At 41.5% G+C, this 23,094-nt stretch overlaps 1 protein-coding gene across 3 annotated transcripts in view; it reads right to left on the bottom strand.

Moving 5' to 3' along the window:
• Positions 1–21,503, bottom strand: part of LOC123776395 (contactin-associated protein-like 3) — a 178,769-nt gene extending 157,266 nt beyond the window's left edge. For 2 of the 3 annotated variants that reach the window (XM_045772334.2, XM_045772335.2), the window contains exon 1: positions 21,312–21,503. In XM_045772334.2, coding sequence (XP_045628290.2) covers positions 21,312–21,396 — 85 coding nt within the window. In that variant the 5' untranslated portion in view covers positions 21,397–21,503. The remainder of the gene's footprint in view (positions 1–21,311) is intronic. The other variant, XM_045772337.2, reaches the window with a different exon arrangement.
• Positions 21,504–23,094: the final 1,591 nt, after the last annotated feature.

Here is a 23,094-nt window from a genome sequence, read left to right as displayed (position 1 = left end):
GGTTCATCAGTTTGAACAAATGAAGCACTTGGGAGTGGTTGTTGGTAATAGGGGAGGCCGTGCATGTGTGGGGAAAGGGGGAATGTGGGAAATTCCGATACTTTCCGCTTAATTTTGCTGTGAGCCTAAAACTGCTCTAAAAATAATGCCTACTAAAAAGCAAAGGCTTTCTTTTTATCAACAACTGAGAATTTACTTAAGAATAAAGGCTGTGATTCAAATAACTTCCCTAAGAAAAGACATAAACACTTAATCTTTACATTCATGTTATCCCAGCTATATGTCAAGAAGCCTCTTTGTGAAATTTAGCTCTAGCACTTGGCCAAAAAACTCAAGTCTATTCTTTCCTGGTTTTCAAATCATGCAAAACTGTGTGACTTCCAAACCTCAGAGGAATCACAGCCCTAGGGGGGAGAACTGTTCCAGTTTTCTCACGGGTTGACCTCCTTCTGCACCCTAAGGAACCAAGGATTTGCACCTGCTTGAAAGGCAAAATTTGAACAATCCCAATTACTACCCACTAAGGTCCCCCAAAAACTTACATTCAGCAAAGGCACGGAGACACAATGGGGGCTGTGATGCCAGATTTACACCTCATGCCACTTTAATGAGTCATCCCGCTTCTCGCATAGGATCAGCAGGTTTTCTAAAGAACCAATATTTGTCTTTATTTCCCCAGCTCCCAGCGCAGTGCCTGGCACGTGGTAGGCATCTGATAAATGTGCACTGAATTAAATTGGCCACAAGTTGGAGAACAACTTTTCGAAATCTCCATATCTAAGTTATATTTCATCTCGACACATATCGGGCTTCCACCATCAAAACAGCCCAATTCATCCTGGTAGGGAAAGCATGCCGTCTTCGTTTCCGGGCAGGGGCCGGGGCAGGTGTGTGACGGTGGGATGCAGGCGAACACGGGTAGAGAAGAGGGGACCACATTCCTTCAGGAAACATTCTTGCTCCTGCTTTCACATGTCAGTAAAAGTCAACAACCCACCACATTCGGGTATTCTTTAGAAAGAATTCGCAAACGGAAGGACTACAACATCTCTGTGTTTGAAGAACGTAAAGTCTCTAGATGTGTCAAGAGTGTAGAATTCTGTGGGATACAAATTCAGGGTGAAACAGGCATAGAAAGAGTTTCTCGGACACTGATGCCCCAGAGACCTTTCTTCACCCATGAAATTATGTGGCTTCTCCATAGGACTCGGAAGCACGCAGAGGCGCTCTGGCTGAAGGGTGGCACGGGGGCCGGGTGCTGCACCTGCCGAGAACTTGCCCAGGCCCCAGGCAGGACCTGCTAATCCACTGCATCAGTGAGCATCTGTCACCAAACTTGAACACCAGTAAAGAGCACCTGGGGCATTTTAAAAATTGGCATTCTCTCCACGCCCGCCCCCCACCATTCTGATTTAGTGAGTGTGGTTTACCTTGAGCCCCACCAAACCAGGGTATTCCAGATACAACCAAAGATACTCATGTACTCAAGGCAGACACACTCCAGTCTTCAGAGGAGGAAGTGCACACCGTCTATGCAGTGCATGCAAACCTCGACTGTAGGCAGAGCAGCTCAACGTGGCCACCTGTTTTCCTGTGAGCAGTCACGGCACTCGTGGTGTGTTCTGTGGGTAGCATTTAAACCAGTGTTGGAGAGTTGGCAGAGTAAAAGACAGGACTGCAAAAACCTGAAACCCTACTGTGCTCCTACCCACTTGACACACTTGAGAAATTCAGCTGTTGACTTCTATCAGGATTGATGCTGGCCTAAATGTTTAGCTGAAAAAGATTTTAACCATCCATAGCTCATTAACTGGAGAATTGCCTTGCTTGCACGTAAATCCGAAATATCCATTTCAAGGGGCAAAGTCTAATCTCCCACAAACTCTACTCACGCTGCTAAAGTGGTCACAGAGCAATCAAGTGTGCCTGTTCTTAATTTTTCTGTTCATACGTTGTTCACACGAATTGCCAAAATATTGTAATTCTCATAAAATCACATCGCTTCATACTATAAATGTTGCTCCTCTGTAGGCTGCTTCATGGAGCAATAGCTAATAAATATTTCTTGAGTCAATAAATAATTTATTTTGAAACTCTGGACAAATTTTTAAGTTTCTCAATATTCTCCACCAAAAATTTGGAACCAAAATTATTTCATTCTCTTTCTACTATATGATGGTAAAAGAATTGGAAACTACAGCACAAAGTTTTTAAAAATTTACAATGAAACATGAAAGGATTTAGATGTTCATTTATGTTTTAAGGAATGTTTCTCCTGAGAGTCCACATGACTTTAAGAACTTACAAATTTTAGGGGCACCTGGATGGCTCAGCAGTTAAGCATCTGCCTTCAGGCTCAGGTCATGATCCCAGGATCACGCCAAGCCCCGCATCAGGCTCCCTGCTCGGCAGGGAGACTGCTTCTCCCTCTCCCTCTGCTGCTCCCCCTGCTTGTGCTCTCTCTCTCTGTCTGTCTCTCTCTGTCAAATAAATAAATAAAATCTTAAAAAAAAAAGAACTTACAAATTTTAATCAAAAAAACCCCAACAATATCCTATCATATTTGATCCATAAATATAACCAATAGTTGAATTTTTAGGACAAGACTTAGGTGACATGAGAACTTTTTACACTATCTTGGAAGAATATTGGGTATTTGGGCATTTTCATTAGAAAGAACTTAAAACCATAAAAACAAAATAATTAACATATCCCCAAGCTAAAGACTCAGTGCTTTATAAGAATGAGAAACAGAATGCATGCCATTGCAAAGAAATATGTATTTTGTGCTTTAAATAATCAACTGGGAGCTTCAAAAACTTGTGTGACTCCAGATGAAAGCCTGGTCACAAGCTTTGTTTTGTAATTTGGATACACTTGCCTTTTGTTTTCTCTCCCGCCTCCCTCGCATCCTCTCCTTCTTCCTCATCTCCTTCCCTCCCTCCCTTCTTCTTTCCTCTGAAAGAGTCAACATGGGACAGTTGTTCAAAACAGGTCTGCAGCTGGTGGCAGGAAATACAACTGATCCATTCCAAGCACGAGTATTTGTACCTGACCCTTCCTCAAAATACCGTTTTCCCCCATTTTGTTGGAGGGGGAAAACACAGGGCGGTAATTTCTCTGTAGAGTTCCAAGAATGTATACGAAATATACAGGAGAAAAAAAGGAGGTTTTTATATTATGGAATTTGATATATTATGGAATTTAGATGATTCTTAAAGTTTCAGCACAATCCACTCACAGCAAAGTATTTTCTGGTATAACCCACTGAGGTGCTAGCAGTATACCACAGCATTGCTGTTTAATGTAATGTTTACCTAAAAATTATTTAAATTTAAATAGTAACAGTTCACTGAAAACTTGGGTCTCTGCCCAAAAAATTTCCATAAAACAATCATTTTGTTTAATGGTTCATGTTTATTCAAAACTGGAGGCCACTGCTGTCACACAAGTGGAAAATCCAATCATTTTTGGGAAGCATGCACGTGCGTGCGTGTGCGTGCGTGTGCATGTGTGTTTGAGTGTGTGTAGGTGTGTGTGGGTGTGTGTACATGTGTATCAAGTAAATGCAAACTTAGATTACAGTACGTTCTCAGGCATCTCATTAGACACATTTACAAAGCTAATACATCTGTCTGGTGTTCTTTTAAAAGGGCGCAACTAAACATTTCTTTTAAAAATTTACCCAAAGACGGTGGGTTTTTCTACTTCTCTACTAACCTTCCGAGCCATGTTACGATAAGGTAACACTCACGTTAAAAAGAAGGGGCAATGTTGAAATGTTCGGCAGCAAGTAGAGATTTAAAATTCACAGCAGGTATTGAAATACACCATCTACAGACACAGCCTTTCATAAAACTGACTCTATATCTGCACCATGGAGGCATTAAAACCACAGAACTTCAAATTAGTTTATAAAAGATACAAATCCACTAACCTCAGGGAACTCCAGATTTTAACGGGAAAATGCACGATAAAATCCAATATTTTGTTCTGTTTTTAACATATGAGAAATAGCTCAAGATTTCAGACACCCGTAGTAAAATGTCTCAGTAATTGATCAGCAATAATTGTTGAAACTTCATAAGTATACTGTTAAAGTGTTAGGAGAGTGAATTAAATTGTGCCACCCAAATCCACCCACGGTGCCGACTGTCAGAATTACCGCTGTAACTCTAACAGCAGTTCATAGGAAAAGGAGGTTAGATGAAAAACCCCACACACTTAAATGATCCCAGTCACCTGTTCTCAAGTATAAACACATTTTCTTTGTTTAATCAAGAATACTCTCAATCTGAAATAAGAGACAAATCAATCAATCAACATACAATCGTATGAAACAGAAAACATGACTTTTTCCTAAAGAGGAAAAAATTTCATGATGTTGAACAGCATGCAAAGCATCACATTTAATTCATTTTCTGCTAATTATCCTTCTATTTTTAATACAGTGCTTACTCTCAATTTTTGAACAATGCCTCAAGCAAAATTTTACTTATTTCCCAAAGAATATTAGCAAGAGTTTACTCCCCCTTGTCATTCTCCCCACTCATGACTGTAAATTTCTAGTGAAAAAGTTATCTTACCTCATAAATTATATTTATTTCTGCTTTTCCTTTTGCTCCTGATCTTACTGCTCTGATGAAGTCAAACAAGCTCTCATTTCATTATAGCAAATCAGCTTACATCATTATCTTTGGTGACCAAAAGTGGGACCGTGTTTTCCTGTTTCTCCCATCTCCACAGTTTTCATTCAATAATTTCCAGTATTGTGCTCTGTTTATTTAACTCAGCACAACATGAGCTTCTGTCATCGAAACACATTATTCCTTCTCAGTTTTAGGAAATTTTCTTTTATTTTTATGTTAATAATTCTTGGAAATTTATTGAAACTCGTTTTTTGGTCAAGTAAAAATGTAGATGTTCTATATGTAGTTGAAAGCCTGAATAATATTGTCTAATATAATCTATACCCATAAAAATAAGAGCTGGAAATAATTTATTCAAATCTCTATATCCTTATCACTTCATTATATTTTATTTTATGTACTTGTCTGTTTTATCCAAATCTTTTTCTTCTTCCCTTCTCTTCTTCTTTCTTTTGAATTAGACTGAAATCTGTCTCCTACCTATTCCACTTTTTTTTTTTTTTAATTCCACTGGTTTTTCCTATTACTATTCTTCTCGTGGGCCTCCTCAAAATTTCACACCTCATTCTGGTTAACAATTTAACGAAGCCTACGATTAAACAGATTTTAATTCCCTCCACAAAATAATGGAAGGATCGTAGAATGCTTTGTGTCCGATCACCCCTTTCCATGTTTATTTTCAGCTGCTCCCATAGATTTATCTTGTCTTCTTTCTCCTCATTCCACCAACTGCACACTGATGTTGTACATACAGCTTTATTGTTGCTCAAGTGTGATCAGATCCTCACACTAGCTACTAGATTCTTACCTCTCATACTGCCCTCTGTAATCATTTCCTTTCTTGCTAAACTTACCTATCAACATTTCTTTAGTGAAGGTTTGTTGGTCTCTAATACTCTTGGATTTTATTTTTTCTCTGAATGACTTTATCTCACCTTCATTCTTGAACCATAAAGCAACAAGTCTACCGTTCTTGGTTGTCAATTATTCCCTCTCACAAACTTAAGAGTTCAGGTCTCTGCTTTTATTGTTTGTTTGTTATTCCTAACTCAGGCCGCTCTTATCAACTTCTCTTGATTCTGATGTTCAACAGTGCCAACATAAAGTGTTGCTGTGGGTAGTAATTTCTTTTTCTTTGTATTGCTAGGGATTTGAGAGGTTTCCTGAATCTAAAGATTGGTGACTTTTCAATTCTAGGCAATTTCTATAGATTACCTCTTAAGTGTTTCTTCTTTCCTCATCTTTCCACATCTCCTCCTTCCAGAACTCCTATCAGACACAGAGACCTTGTTACACTCTACTCCCTGCCCCTTGGCCTGGCTTTCATAGATCCCCCCACCCCCTCTGTCTCCCTATGGAACATGCTGGTTACTTATTCCACGACTGTCTTCTAATTTGCTAAGTCTCTTTCCACCTGTGTCTAATCTGCCATGTCAGCAGCCACTGAATTCTTTATCCCAGTGATAAAGAATTTCATTTCTCAACACTGTTCTTTTGCAATTCTGCTTGACCATTCGGATCATCAGTTATTCTTTACATTCTCCCCATCTTTTATTTTCTTACACATATACAACAAATTGTACATTCTAAATTGATCTCAATATCTACATTTATTTTTATCTCATTGTACAGTTTCTTACTTCTTCTGATTCTCCCTCATGGTGCTTTGTTTCCTCTATGTGTTTTATCTTTTTATTTTTACTGTAAGCATGTGTTTCCTGGACATGGATCCATGAGCCTAGATGATTGCAGAAGCAAAACACATTCAACAGGAAAACAAGACATGAGGAGACAGAAGTGGAGGCAGACGGAGGGGGGAGAAAGCCCTGGTGAGAATGCCAGTGCAGTGAGGTGGCTGTAGTTTAGGGTCAGTTAAGGGAGGGAATGAAAGCACTCAGTGAAAAGAAGGGACCTTTCAAGGAGTGTGTGTGTGTGTGTATGTGTGTGTGTGTGTGTGTAAGAGAGAGAAAGAGATGTGAGAAAATACATGAAAATTGTACCAACTAAAGTAATATCATCTTTAGAAAGATTACTCTGGCAGGAAGGATAAGCTAGATTAGAAAGAGGTAAGCTGGCGACAGGGAAACCACAGAGACAATTATAGCAAATCAATTCCAGAGATATGGAGGGTTTGAACAAGTCAGCGCTGGAAGAGTTGAAGAAAAGGGAATGGGAACAAACTGAAGAGAGAGAGCTATACCTAATCTTTCAGAATCAAGCAGTAATGCTCCCTCTCTAAGGATCTTCATAACCATTCTAATTGAGACTGCATCCCCAAGTATATGCAAATATGTTTGGCTTGGAGACTAACACTCATTTAACAATCATAAATACTGAACAGTCTGTTGATGGCCAGATACGATGTATTCTAGAAGACTTCAGAAAAAATAGCCAGAAAACAAATGTCAGTTTCAGGGGCATGTTATCTTGATCTGGGGAATCCTTCTTGGCTAGTAAATAAATATATAAAATTGAAAGAAGTTCACGATTAAAAGTGTTATGACAAGTTAATCTAAAGAGCTAAATCTAAGGAACGTTATTGTTTACAAAGACATGATATTACAGAAAGCCGAAACATATCAATGTACTGTGCAAGTTTCTGATTCTGTACCATAGTCTTTTTAATATTCTTATTATGTAATATTATCTTAATCTGTCATTACAGTGATAATATTTTGGATAATGTAAATACCCAACACAAATGTTTTTCCTTAAAATATTGCTTATCTCATTATTGTACCCAGGATCATGAACTAAAGTCATATTTCTGATTTTATACTTGAGGTCAACAGGAGCAATAATAATGGCTAAATTTTACACAGGATTTACTATGTTCCAAGCAATATTTACATACATTAATTAATGCAATCTTCCCAGCAGTTCTATGAGGTAGGTTACTAGTATTACGTATATTTTTTAGAGATGCATAAATGGAGACACAGAGAGAATAAGTAAATTACCCAAAGTCACACAATGGACATTAACTTATAGAAGCAGAATTCCCATCCAAGCATTCCTATCAAAATTACCCCATCCCTAATTATATGGTCATCTTAACAGACGCAGAAAAAGCACTTGACAAAATTCAACAACTGTTCATGATAAAAACTCTTAACAAAATGGTTCTAGAGAGAACATACCTCAACATAAGAAAATCATATGTGAAAAATACACAGTTAACATCATACTCAATTGTGAAAAACTGAGTTTTTCTACTAAGATCAGAAACAAAACAGGGACGTCCACTCTCACCATTTTTACTCAACATAGTATTAGAAGTGCTAGCCATAGCAATCAGACAAGGAAAAAAAATAAAAGGCATCCAAATTGGCAAAGAAAAAGTAAAACTGTCACTATTTGCAGATGACTATTTTCTATAGATAGAAAACCTTAAAATTTTCATTAAAAAAGAAAACTATGAGAACTAATAAATTAATTCAATAAAGTTGCAGGATACAAAATTCATGTACAAAAATCTGTTGCATTTCTATACACAAATAACAAAGTAGAAAAAAGAGAAATTGGGAAAATAATTCCATTTTCAATTGTACCAAAAAGAATAAAATACCTAGAAATAAACTCAACAAAGGAGGTAAAAGACCTGTACTCTGAAGACTATAAAACACTGATGAATGAAACTGAAGATGACACAAAAAAATAGATATCCCATGCTCATGGATTGGAAAAATTAATATTGTTAAAATGGCATATACTTAAAGAAAGCTACCAATTCAATGCAATCTCAATCAAAATGCCAATAATATTTTTCACAGAACTAGAACAAATAATTCTAAAATTTATATGGCACTACAGGACTCTGAATAGACAAAGCAATCTTGAAAGAGAAGAAAAAAGCTAAAGGTAGCACAATCCATCTCAAGATATACTGCAAAGCTATAATAACCAAAACAGTATGTTACTGGCACAAAAACAGACACATAAGTCAATAGAACAGAATAAAAAGCCCAGAAATAAACCCATGCTTATGGTCAATTAATCTACCACAAAGGAGGCAAGAATATACAACGGGGAAAAAGTCTCTTCAATAAATGGTGCTGGGAAATCTGGACAGCTACAGGCAAAAGGATGAAACTGAACCACTTTCTTACACCATATATACAAATACAAGCTCAAAATTAATTAAAGACCTAAATGTGAGACCTGAAACCATAAAACTAGAAGAGAACATATGCAGTAACCTTGGACATCGAACTTAGTAACATTTTCCTAGGTACGTCTCCTGAGTCAAGGGAAATAAAAGCAAAAATAAAACAGTTAGGACTACACCAAAATAAAAAGCCTTTGCACAATGAAGAAAACCATCAACAAAATGAAAAGATAATATTTGCAAATACCCGATAAGGCCTTAATAACCAAACTATATAAAGAACTTATACAACTCAACACCAAATAAATAAATAAATAAATAATCTGACTGAAAACGGATAGAAGACCCGAATAGACGTTTTTGCAGAGAAGCCATCCAGATGGCCAACAGACACATGAAATGATGCCCAGCATCACTAACCATCAGGGACATGCGAATCAGAACCACAATGAAATATCACCGCACACCTGTCACAATGGCTAAACTCGAAAAGACAAGAAATAACAAGTGTTGGTGAGGATGTGGAGAAAAAGGAACCCTCATGCACTGTTGGTGGGAATGTAAATTGGTGCATCCACTGTGGAAACAGTACAGAGGTTCCTCAAAAAAAAATTAAAAGTAGGGGCGCTGGGGTGGCTCGGGTGGTTAAGCGTCTGACTCTTGGTTTCAGCTCAGGTCGTGATCTCATGGGTCGTGAGATCGAGCCCCGTGTCAGGCTCTGTGCTTGGTGTGGAGTCTGATTGAAGATTCTCTCCCTCTCCCCTTCCCCCTACTCGTGCTCTCTCTCTTTTTCTCTCTCTAAAATAAATCTTTCTAAAAAAATTAAAAATAGAAACACTATAAAGAAAATTAAAACACTAATTCAAAAAGATATATGTACCCCCCATGTTTATTGCAACATTATCTACAATAGCCAAAATATGGAAGCAATCCTACTGTCTATCAACAGATGAATGGATAAAGATGTGGTACCTGTGTGTATAATGTATATATATTATAAGTGAATGCTTATTATGCACTTAGGTGCTAAGTGAAATAAGTCAGACAGAAAAGACAAATACCGTACTATTTCATTTATAGGTGGAATCTAAAAAACAAAACGAACAAAAGCAGAAAGAGACCCATGAATACAAAGAACAAATTGATGGTTGCCAGAGGGGAAGTGGGTGGGGGATGGTCAAAATGGGTGAACAGCAGTGGGAGGTACAGGCTTCCAGTTCCAGAATGAGTAATTCATGGGATGAAAGGTACAGCCTAGGGAGTGGTCAATGGTATTATAGTCGGGTTGTATGGTGACAGATGGTAGCCACATTTCTTGTAAGCGTAGCATAAAGTAGAGTTATCCCATCACTATGTGGTACACCTGAAACTACTGCAACATTGTGTGCCAACTACACTTCAATTAACCTCCCCCTCTCATCTATCTGAAAGTCCGGTCCATGCCTTTAGTATATTTGTTGAATTTTACTTTTATGCTACTTGAAAAAATGCTGCTGGAATCATCCTCGCTTATATACCTCCACAGTGCCCCTACTATGTAATTCTGAAAATAAAGTTAGAAACAATCTTCATTTGAAAACAGAGATATTCTTTAGATGTCATCATGCCCTTGAGCCAGCTAGTCATAAGAATTTTCAATAATAATAACAGGTTTTGTTGACTCAGAAAATCCCCCAGCCCTCACCGGGGGTGTCAAGCCTGAGACCACAACGGGAACTTCCTGTTGGCATGACAGGTTCCCAGACACAGAGTCCACGGCTGCCACGCCAGAGACAGCTGTGGTCAAATCAATTCAGCCTCCTGGCTGCCCAGGACGGCACTGGACACCCACACTGAGGTGCAATGGCCATCTGTCGGCCTGCATGTCCTCTGCCGTGCTGTGCAGCCAGCCTTTCCCACTTGGATGACATACTGCTTCAAGTAGCTAGTGGATGAACCAGGCATCTGGAGAACTCCAGTTACGCACTCTAGTTCAGACCCGGAATATGGAGCCCAGCTCGGACTTGATCTAGGATCTCCCTAGAAACAGACATCTCATCTAATGGCTCCTGCCCAGAGGCCTCCTCGTTCCTGCTCATTGGTCCCGGGGAGCACCCCTAACACCTGGCTTTTTCAGCGCTCCCTCGGGAGAGGGGGGGCAGCAGCTTTTATAACACGCACTATGCTTCTTATCAAAGCCTCAGGCCAGAAATCATGTCATGCATTTTGCAACCCAAAGAAAATGAGACATTCAAAATCAGCCAGTGGATCTTTCCATGGACAAATGGTGAGCTCAGGGATACTCACGTAAAAATTAATTTTTTATTACGCTACCTGCAAAATGATTATAAAACACACACGAGGATGCTCCATTTCTTCCATATACTTTCAAAACAGCGTATTTCCAATATATTAATTTCTTCTTTTCTTGGTAAATACTTACTGAGTGCCATCAGCACTCAATGGGATTCTGTTTTCAGGAACTTTAAAATCTAATGAAGGAGGCATACACATAACCATCTGTTCTATGAAGCAGATAAGAGCCTGAAAGCCAGTGCTTTCATAATAGATGTTAAACTAATTACCGAAATGGATGGTGCATTTCCCTTTCTTATCAGGATGATGCAGGCAAAGCACCTGGTCAAGGACTGAGTTCCAGTCACTTCCTGGCTCCACCCAGGGTTGGTCAGAAGGCCACCCCCTCCTATCACAGTCCCCTGATAAGAACCACCACACAACCCAGCAGACAACAAGAGTTAGATCTGGGGACTTGGCTGGATGTTTCTGATGAAAGACCATCATTCACCTTTTTACTTACTCGAGAGCCCACTGTCTCTCAGAACTACCCCTGTCCCCTCAAGAAGTCCCTGCTTTCTTGGACCTCCGAACAAGGGAATGAACAAAGAAGTATGTGCTCACTGCTTTAAAGCGATAAGGGCCAAAGTCCAACGAGGGGAAAGCTTTCTCTCCAGCAGTGTTGCTGGGCAGCCTGACCTTGGTCACGGATCTGCCAAAGAGAACGCGGCTAGAGCATCAGGCCAGCGTGGGAAGCCAGCGCTGAAAGCGGAGGAGAGGCCAAGCCTCCCAGCACAGCCTCACCAACAGGCTGCAACCTGCCTGAAATGAAGTGATGTGCGCTGACGGTCCCCTTCTCGGTGCAAGTCCATTTGATAGGGTTTTCTGCCACTTGGCACTGAAAGATGCTTGCCAATACCCTCATCCTGACACCTCCACTTCTTATTAGTCTGCACACAGAATCAAGCAACCACGGCGTCCTGAGAAGGGTTCTTGTGTGCATGCGCAGTGACACGGGCCCTTTCTCCCTGCCCCCTCCCACGTAGTCCCGATTCCACGGGCAGCAGTGAAGGAGGGACACCTCTTTGGCCAGCCCAGTCCACGGGAGTCACTCTCTGTCCGAGACAAGGGAAGAGGAAGATGCTCGTGGAGGCCCTGGGAATGAAGCTGTGAGGGACACAGGGGGGCTGCCCAGCCTCCTCCCTGAAGAATGGGGCCACAATTAATGACATGGGTGTCTTTTTCGTTAAAGAGCACCCTAGCCTCCCACTCCCTCCGGCCTCACCTTGCAACAATACTCACAAGGGAAAGGATCTTTTTTCTAGGAAAATATGCAACCTGTCCTCCAGCAAATGAAACCCATCACTTATAAGGAGAGGAGTAAAGTCAATCATCAGTAGGGATGTAAATTTCTCAAAGATCAGGCTTTCAGGTTTACTAAAATAGAGCAGTAGCTCATCATGATAAAGAATAGTAAGTTCTTAGGATCACAATTTTATTCTTATGACCTAGAAAACCAACACTGTGTTTTCTTAGCCTGGCGCTATAATTTAGAACAGATCATTTGACTTCCCCTATCAGGGAACTGACTCTGATATCTGTCAACTCTATCGTGTTCTACGTCTGCAAAAAAATTTTTCAGGAGTTTTCCTTATACTTTAAGAAAGCCTAGAGTAGGGGCACCTGGGTGGCTCAGCCTGTTAAGCGACAGACTCTTGGTTTCAGCCCAGGTCATGATGTCGGTCAAGGTTATGGGATCGTGCTGAGCGTGGAGTCCGCTTCAGATTCTCTCTCCCTCTCTCACTCCCCCGCTCGCCAGAATGCTCTTTCTCCCAAATAAATCAATAAATAAATGTTAAAAAAAAAAAAAGGAAGAAAGCTTAGAGTAATTTGGTGTTTGCTCCCTTAAACTCTGAAATACACCTTAAACTATCAACACGCCCTCCTTGAGTCCTCCAATTTTTTTAACTCTTAGCAATGCCTGCACATCCCACATCATACAAAAGGATGTGCTTTGGAATGTCAAGGCTCCCGGGGTTTCTTATCAGAGCTTCCAAGAATCAACACAACATTGTAAAGAAGTTTAAGACTCACAGACACACAGCAGCTAGCTTGCTTGTCGACAGCACACACCTATTTATTTTTCTTTTCATGTTGTGATACTGTTAGTGTCGCAGTGTTCTTATTTGTAAGTTTTAGACATCAAAAACACAACAAAGGTAAAGCTACATAATAAATCCTTAATCTTGATAATCTCCAAACATTTGAACAGATGTCTATAGACCTGTATTATTTTTCTTAAATCTGCCAAAACTGAGACATTAAAATAGATCCCTGTTCCTTAAATATTTTCTTCCATAATAGAAGTTTTGATTAAAGTGACTTTCTTTGAGCCGAATCAAATTATTGCATTATTTTCTAATGCTAATTGGGTTCTTTTTAGTAAATGTACTGGCCTTTAACTCAAAACCCTACCCGCCATCCTTAGTACAGTCTTCCTGGGCACCAGGACAGGGGAGAGGCTGCGGGTTCGGGACGGCTGCACTCCAGCACCTGCAACACAGCGTCTCTGGCTCGAGAAGGCCATAGTTTCAACAGGGAATGGGGCGAATGTCGGATTTCTTAATCGCTCACATGCTCAGAAATCCAAACTGGAGAATATCCATTTTACACAATAGTTGATAATAAATGAATGACTCGATGCCACATAACTGGATTGCCACCTAATCCACCATGTGCCTGGCTTATAAGGATGGACGGTGGTGGTTCCAAATCCCTTCCGCAGCTCTCTCTACCCATGCACACCCTTGGGACACGCCAACACACGCGCAGGCACACAGCGGTCTCTCCCCCACCCCTGCCATCCATTCACCACTCCCAGAAACACTGTGCTTAGCTTAACTTTATCAAGTTCTCTGGTTGCCTGGGGATTTATAGATGTTAAAATAAAAAACTAATTAGAACTGTGAGTCCTGCAGGCAATGCCTAATTTAATGTCTCAAGGGAGCAGGTCACTCCTGCTGTCATCCAAGTTTGCAATTTCCCTGCTGGCTCAAGCTCCAGAGAAGTCTTCCGTTGGGCCTTGAACACCCCAAGCAAGGGGAAGACAGTGACAGGAGCATGTGGGACACTGGGTCTCAGCCACAGTGCTCAAGGGGCTGCCCAAAGTTACCGAACCCCCACAGATTCCAAATAATGTGGCCAGCCTCATTCCCCAGTGGCCCCATGAACACATGGCATAGAAATTCCTTCTCCCTGGGCAACAGCCACTAAATTAGCTGATAGAACCAGAAGTGATAGAGTATGTGAAAGCCACATCTCAATAAAATTCAAGAAGACGTGAATTTAAGTTTCAGACACACTGTTTATCATATGCCCTGAAATAACACATCCAAAAATAATTCTATTTGCCTGTTCAAAAAGCAAACTTTTTCGCGTTTCTCTCCATGAGTTAGCTACAACTAACACACCCTCCATGTGCATCTTACCCAGAGTACTACGGAGTATTGAAAGGACGGTCCAGATAAAATACATTACACCATTTTTTTGTCCTACAACTATGCTACAGGGCAATAAAACCTTTGTAGTTACCATTTGTACCTGAAAAAAAATCAATATTAACTTGTAACATCTTAGTGTCTAAGCTCTGATCAAACAGTTAATGACCAAGTCAACCATAGGTGCATTAAGCTGAATAATTAAACAATCATGTAGGCCTATTGAACAATGCCCTGCGTAACAGTAAAAAGGGCATGCTGTCATCCTCCCTTTTTGTAGTATTTACAAGTATAATTTTTCTTAACCCATCATAAAAGACATCTTTAAAGCATGTAATCCTATGCCACAGAACTCAAACAAGGAATGACAAGGATGTCTATTTTGAAGGAACATATTACATTTGGTCTAATGCCTTTCAGAAATAGGTCAACATAAATAATTCCGTTTTTTTAAAAGTTATTCAACACAAAGCAACTGTGAGCAAAGCAACAGCTCCACAATGGGCCATAGGTGACAGGTGGGGTGGGGGCCCTGCAGAAGTTACTCTGAAGGATTTTGTATGTTGAAGGCAAGACTTTCAAGGCTCTAAAAAGTTAGTGGGAAGAGGCCCTTGGATCTATTACTTCCAAATTGCTTGAGCTGTATTATTCTTTTATATTAAGGGGGAAAATTCAACTTAAAATTTGCTCAGTTCATTGAGATGTTCCTGCTAGTGAATAGGTCCATTATGAAGTACTTTTGAACGATTTGGGTTTTTGGTTTTTTTTTTCCCCAAATCAACTCAAAGAAGCAGATTTTCATGACCTCCAGTCCTCTCCCCAGAACATCCTTCCAGGCCTGGAAGGGTCGCTGATAACATATCTTCAAGTCATTTCGTTTGTTTTTTGCTTAAAGAGACTCCCCAAATTGTATAAGCTGTCTCTGTTCTTGCCTGCCACTCTGTGTTAAGAGTCACCATGGGCTTTGTAAATTTTTTGGAGGGAACATGTTTTTGTTTTCTCTGTTTCCAAAAGCATCCTCACCACCTCAGTGCTTCTGGGAAGTACATTCAAATACTATAAATATGGGTCTGTTTATTGGTTTTATTGAAGGCTCTTTCCAAAAAGTCAGAACTCTCTTGCTTGCTAAAACATGTATCCATATATTGTGTGCTCATTCTCCCCAACACGTTTCACTGTATCAGGAATGGACCCCCCCATTCACCTGCTCCCCAGGCTCAGCCTCTGACACGCTCCCTTCCTGCCCGAGGCTGACAGACTCAAAAGACTGGGCTCACTCGAGACAAACACAAAGCAGGCTACTGAGACAAAGAAAAGCCTGAACCACTGAAAACATTGGAAGGCATTTTGTCCATATCAGTCAAGGTGAAATTTCTTTACAAACTATATTGAGCCTCTTAACACTCATGACATTACTGGAGATTGAGTACGTTCAGTAAGCAATAAAGAATTTTGATGACACTTAGCAAATAATTACAAGAATCCATGTCCACTGAAATAACAAGACTCCTGAAAAACAAAACCCTCGAGAAGAGACATATGACAAAAACATTTACTTCAGTAAACGCTCACGGAGCGCCTGGGTGGTGCAGTCGGTTAAGCAACCAACTCTTGATTTTGGCTGAGGTCATGATCTCAAGGTCATGAGATCAAGTCCCATGTGGGGCTCTATGCTGAGTGAGGAGTCTGCTTAAGATTCTCTGCCTCTCAGCCCAGAGAATGGGAGAAGATATTTGCAAAGGACACTACAGATAAAAGGCTGGTATCCAAGATCTACAAAGAACTTCTCAAACTCAATACATGGGAAACAAATAATCAAATCAAAAAATGGGCAGAAGATATGAACAGATACTTTTCCAATGAAGACATACAAATGGCTAACAGATACATGAAAAAAGTGTTCAAAATCATTAGCCATCAGGGAAATTCAAATCAAAACCACATTGAGATACCACCTTACGCCAGTTAGAATGGCAAAAATGGACAAGGAAAGAAACAACAAATGTTGGAGAGGATGTGGAGAAAGGGGATCCCTCTTACACTGCTGGTGGGAATGCAAGTTGGTACAGCCCCTTTGGAAAACAGTGTGGAGGTCCCTTAAAGAGTTAAAAATTGAGCTACCCTATGATCCAGCAATTGCACTACTTGGTATTATCCCAAAGAGACAGTCGTAGTAAAGAGAAGGGCCATAGGCACCCCAATGTTCATAGCAGCATTGTCCACAATACCTAAATTGTGGAAGGAGCCGAGATGCCCATCAACGGATGACTGGATTAAGAAGATGTGGTCCATATATACAATGGAATATTACTCAGCCATCAGAAAGAACGATTACCCAACATTTGCAGCAACATGGACGGGACTGGAGGAGATTATGCTAAGTGAAATAAGTCAAGCAGAGAGACAATTACATGGTTTCACTCATTTATGGAACTTAAGAAATAGCAGGAAGATCAGTAGGAGAAGAAAGGGAAGAATGGAGGGGGGGCAAACAGAAGGGGGAATGAACCATGAGAGACTATGGACTCTGGGAAACAAACCGAGGGCTTCAGAGGGGAGGAGCGTGGGGGAATGGGATAGGCCGGTGATGGGTATTAAGGAGGGCACATATTGCATGGTGCACTGGGTGTTATTCGCAAATAATGAATCTTGGAACACCACATCAAAAACTAAGGATGTACTGTATGGTGACTAACATAATAAAAAATTATTATAAAAAAAAAAGATTCTCTGCCTCTCCCTGTGCCCCTTCCACACGTGTGCCTGCACACTCTCTCTAAAAATAAATAAATAAATACATGCTGTGATTTTATACTTCTTAGTAATTATAGCATTATGTGCAGTTACTAAGTTCTGCACGCATATTTTTTAGTCCAAATTATTAAGGCTAATCATGTCACCAGGTTAGGATGATTCATAGTGTACAAGGGTCTCACTATTATATCAAACCGTGCATGTTATTTATATATTAAAAGGATAAGACTGTGTGATAATTTCTGTTACAGGATTATATTAATGCACTCTCATCAAAGAAGATACAGTAAGGCATTAGCACATAAAGAAGCCAAGGCTCCAATGAAGGAAGGGTGCAGCTCTGGTGCAAATCTTCAAACTGAAGCGCTAGTGGGTTTATTGCTTAGGTCAAACACTACGTAGCCCATGAAGATCATGGGTGGGTTTCCCAAGGCGGCCAACAAGCTGGGCTTGATCCACACCCCCAGTCATGGTCAGACACCTCTCATATGTATGTAGGATTTACTGGGAAAGAGGACAGGCGTCAATATATAAAAACAAATTCCGATGATCACTCCTAGAACAGCAATTCAAAGCGTATACCCCACCAGTAGTGGGCCAGGAATATATATCTTTCTTTCTTGCAGAGAGAAGGGCACTTTTGATGGGAAGAAATCACAAGGAAGCTTCTAGAGAAAATTACAAGTACTGAGATATAACAAAGTGAAAACAAGTCAGTCATACTCACTACACTGAATCCCTGGATCTGCAAAAATGTCATCATTTGTATCAAATAATCACCATCAACGACTGAAATTTCTAACATAGGCTTATATGTTACTTGCATGGGGAAAACAATTCAGCTGTGAATTAACTTTCAATCGTGTTGTTCCCAAGAGGGGAGGGGGTACACACTACCCTTCTGAGTGATGTACAGTCTGGGAAACAGCCTTACAACATTAAATACACAATCAAATCTTAACATTTTCATACTCAGATTATATCTCTTCTTCCTCCCAAAGGGTCTTGGAATTCATAAAGGAATCGTGGATTCACAAGAATAATTGTAAAGCAAAGAGCTATCACCTTCCTCCATTTGTGGCTCTTGGTAGGAAGTGAAGGAGCCAACAACAGCCTACATAACAACTTCAGAAAGCAGGGCTCTAACTTGGAATCTATATTCTAACTTCCCTCTTGCGTTATTTAAGAGGACAGATGCATATTAGAACACTCTCGTCTTGACTCAGGACAGAGCATTCTAGAAGGAAGACCAGGGATATGTTCACATTTTTAAAAAATATCAGGTCCTAAGCCATATTTTGGGGAATGCAGCTTGTTTTATCTCCAAAAAGACAGAGAATACAGAGCCAACAAAACAAGCCCATGGTCATGGCCATTTAGAAACATTTTCCCTCCTGATATAAAATTTCCCACTGATTAAAGTGATTCATATCATACATGTGTAATCTCTGGGATGTCAAATCTTTCAAGCGAGTCCTGTTCCTTGAGAGGATCTCTTAGGCTGGAAGCTCCCCTGGGCTGACCCCTGGCTGACTGATTTACTTCTCAGAACCTCCTCTAAAGACAGTAACTATGTCTTTGGGTCCATTTGGGGAGAAGGTCTTTGCCTTTTTTTACTCATATACAACTCTCATTAATTTATTAGTGCTCAAGAGTATTTCATTTTTGTTCATTTTAAAGTCCTGTCTGAAAGGATTACTTGAGTTTTGAAAACACTAAAATGGGGGTGGGGGGGGCGGGCAGGAAGATAGCCAAAGAAACTTCAGCAATATTGATGTTCCTGATTTCTTGTTTGTACCTTAAATCCCACACTGCTGGCAAACTCCTCTAGAACTTCTCAAATGATGGGGCAGAACGAAAAAGACCCCTCAGCCTTGACTTAGTAATAACAGACTGCAAATACACATTGATGCACCTTGCTTGTACTCACACAAAACACACACTTCCCAAATCTGCAGGAGTTAAAGAAACACTGAATTGGTCAAACTAGCTAATCTAGACATGAGATTCATTCACCATTTACTTCTACTGCTACAAATGATGCGGCCGAATGAGATTACTGAGAAATTATCAAAGGCGATCTAGTGTGGTCTCTATGCATCTTTAAATCTGCAAAGTCATTTAAATACGTACTCGATGCCGGAAGAGTATCATCTTTGTGGTGATCTGATCAAGGACTTTAACTTTAGTATCTAAAATGTCCTTAGCAACGCAAATGTACCTAGGTTCTGTAATTTACTGAACTTTTCACAAGAGTACTAAATACGCGTAAACACACAGAGGCTGAAAAGCAAAAACTAGCATCAGCATCTGGAGAGTCAGCCAGAGACCCAGAGGGACAGAGCGTGGAGACAAAGCCGGCTCAGACGTGAGTATCAGACGCACACCAGCCCCGAACATGTGACTCCTAAGAAGGATGCCTGTGTGAAAGAGCCTTGATACCTCCATGGACTTCAGGGAATGAAATACTAACTGAAAATAAATACCAAAACAACTGATCGTGCCCATATGCTGTAATCACAATGAAGGAGACAAAAAGGCAACACGGCACTCTGCTTTCTCTCATGGGAAGGATTTTTGAAGCCACGTTTCCTTTAAGTACGAGTGACCTCCAGTGACTTTTTAATGGTACCTCGGAGTGGTACGTTGAATCATTCTACAATTTATCAATATCAACAAATCATTTAGTAGTGGTCGTTTTGAATTTGTTAGCAAAATGACAAGTGCTCTATTGCAGGTTTAAGGATTTGATTTTATGTAAATGCCCCCATCGTAATTAATTCAGAACAGTTGTCACACTAAGCTAAATTAAAATTGTGTCTGAAACACAGGGCAGTATTTGTTTCAAGGAGATTAAGGCTCATTTTTAGGAGTGACTCATACCCAATATGGCATTAAATGAGCTGATACTAGATTATGCACCACAAAATCATCACAGCCCTGCAGCATCCATGGATGGATGAGTAGGAGAGTGACTTTACGTGTAACGCTTTTTCACTTTAGCAAACTTCCCAGTGAGGGCAGAGTTGGGCCCCCAAGAGCTAAATCTGGATACCCAACAGCAAGGTCAGTTTCTGAACAAGCCTGCCACCACTTTCTTGAAATGCACAGTAGCTTGTCCTAAGCCCTACACCTGATTTTTTTTTTTTTTACTTTTTTTTTTTTCTTGAAGGGAATGGGGCAGGGAGAGAGGACAAGGGAGACCTTCTTAAAACCCCGCAAGGAAAGAAAAGCCTCGGCTGGAGATTTCAATCTGAACAACACTCTTAAAACTTTTTCTGATGTTCAGAGTCAAATCCCTCCAGGTGTGCTGAGTCCATGGACTAGTAGCATCTTTGGATGGGACTCAGCGCGAGCTAGCCCAGCACCCAGAGGCTAATGTATGTAGCCTCCGTGAACCCACAAAATCAGAAAAACGCACACCACAACATGCAAAGCATGGACATAAAATGAGCGCCCGGAGGGCAGGTTGTTTTCCCTCGACCGCGTGAGGGGTCCGGCTTCCCCGAGTTGCCGGGCGGTCCAGAGCGGGGTGGGCTGCGCTGCGGAGCCCGGCGACGCGGCCGGACTTCCCCGCCCCGGATTCCGCAGAGCGCCCACTGCAAACCCGTGCGCTAATGCAGGACCCGCCGTTTCCCACTGACACGGTTCCTACAGAAAGCATTTACACCGCAAGCAGATAAATGACCACGCCGGCCTGCTGGCCTCCCATCATCCGAAGCTATTCCCTTGCTGGACTCTCCGCGTCTCCGTATTCTCATGCTGATTTTAGGTTCTACTAGAACTTGAGCTTTCTCAATGAAGATTCAGCTCACAGACAAAAAAGTCAAATACAGGTTTTGCCGTCTTTCTGACTTGGCAGGAGGAAAAAGCATGATAAACCATCTCATCTTGGCGCTGGTACTTGGAGATTTTTTTTTAATGCCTCATTTTCAAAAACATGCCAGCGATCCCTTCTGCAAATATTCGTTACTAATAACACAAATTCTAAGTTGTCAAGACAAGTTTTAAAAGATGTGCCGTACTCACAAGTATTCCCTGCCACTACTGGGCTCCAGGGTCGAGCAGACAAAAGAAAGAGCATCCCGAGGAAGGCTCCCGCGGCGGGGTCCATGGTCCCCCGCCCTAGGACCCGAGGCGTCCGGCAGCGTCTCCGCGCGGGCCTGCCCGCTCGCTCCCGGCCGGGGTCGCGCTGCCTCCTCCGCGCTCTGCGGACCCGCGCGGCCGGCGGGCGGGAGCCCCACCTGCGGCCACACCCACCCCCGCCCTCCCCGCGCCCGCGCTGCGGGCTCGCGCGGCCCCGGGCGCCCCTGGCGGCGACGGGCGGAAGTGCGCTCCGACCGCGGCCGAGCTGCCACCTGCGCCGTCTGGGGGGACGGCGGGGGTCGCCGCGCCTCCGCGAGCCCCGCTCCTTCATCTGCGGGTCTCCCACTCCCGACCGTGCGCGGTTCCACGAACCGCAGTCTGAGGAGGCGAGCGTCCCCGACGCGATGATGCTGGAGCATCCGCAAGGCACGGAGCATTAGCACTGACACTGGGAAAAGGGTCTTCCGTGGTTGGGGGCGGGGGGTTAGTGGAAAAGATGAAGCTGGGAGAGAAATAACTAATAGGGTTGGAAGAAAACGTTTACATGTATTGAAAACTCTTGTAAAGAAGATTTCTTGTCTTCCGAACTCATTTAATGATTCAGAGTAACAACACCTAATGAATTCCATATTCACGGATCAAATCGTGTTTAATATTTGTTAATATTAAATATTTGTTAATATTTAATAATAATAATAAACTTTCCCAGTGCTGTATGTCCACTTATAGGTCAAGAAGGCTGGGGAAAAAATTTTTTTAAAGATTTTATTTATGTATTTGACAGAGAGAGACACAGAGAGAGAGGGAACACAAGCAGGGGGAGTGGGAGAGGGAGAAGGAGGCTTCCCGCTGAGGAGGGAGCCTAATGCGGGGCTCGATCCCAGGACCTGACCTGAGCTCAGTCATGACCTGAGCTGAAGGCAGATGCTTAACAACTGAGCCACCCAGGCACCCCTGGAAAATTTTTTAAATATATTTTTATTTTATTTTATTTTATTTTATTTCTATTCTATTCTATTCTATTTTTTAAACCCTACCCCACTTGAGCCATGGTGTCAGCATTTTATTATGGATATTACTGCATGGAGATTTGAGGGCTATGACCAACAGACAGATAAAACCATAAACTGCACCCTAACAGAAGGAGTATTGTTCCAAATGCCATCGCAGAAGCAACCTTATACCAAGTAGGTGAATTGAACAGATTTAATTGAAGAACGAAAGCTTTTGAAACAACTTGTATCTACTGTATGTGTATTGCTTGCCACTCAGATTCTTTCGTAACAGTTCCCCAAAGGAAAATATTTTTTAAATGATGGAATATTAAAGGAAAAGCATATCCAAAAAAGGGGAGGGTACTGCACAGCATAAGACAAAAACCAAAGGGCCATGGAGAGAGAAGGATTTCAAGACCCATGACTTGGAACTCAGTTGCCAGCTTAGTGGCCTCGTCTCCTCCCTGAAAGGGCTCCCAGCAGATGTAAATCCAGGAGTTATGAGCGCAGCATCACTGATCAATACTCCCCTAAAACTGTGATCAGACTCGTGACAAATGTGCTGAGATTGGGAAACAGGCTCCAGGCATTCTTGAACCTTCCGAAGTGATCTGAATACAAAAGGAACTTTAACCTTTAGCAGAGTCCCACTTGCCTGACAGCAAAGCATGCAGAAAAGGTTGTTTTTATTGTTATTTTGCGGGGGGGGGGGGGGCGTGGAGGGGAGAACA

Source organism: Ursus americanus, chromosome 34, assembly GCF_024610735.1.
Source record: "Ursus americanus isolate L20-20 chromosome 34, mUrsAme1.1.p, whole genome shotgun sequence".
Classification (NCBI taxonomy): domain Eukaryota; kingdom Metazoa; phylum Chordata; class Mammalia; order Carnivora; family Ursidae; genus Ursus; species Ursus americanus.
The sequence above is the reverse complement of the archived record's forward strand: the minus strand, read 5'-3'. Positions and strand labels throughout refer to the sequence as shown.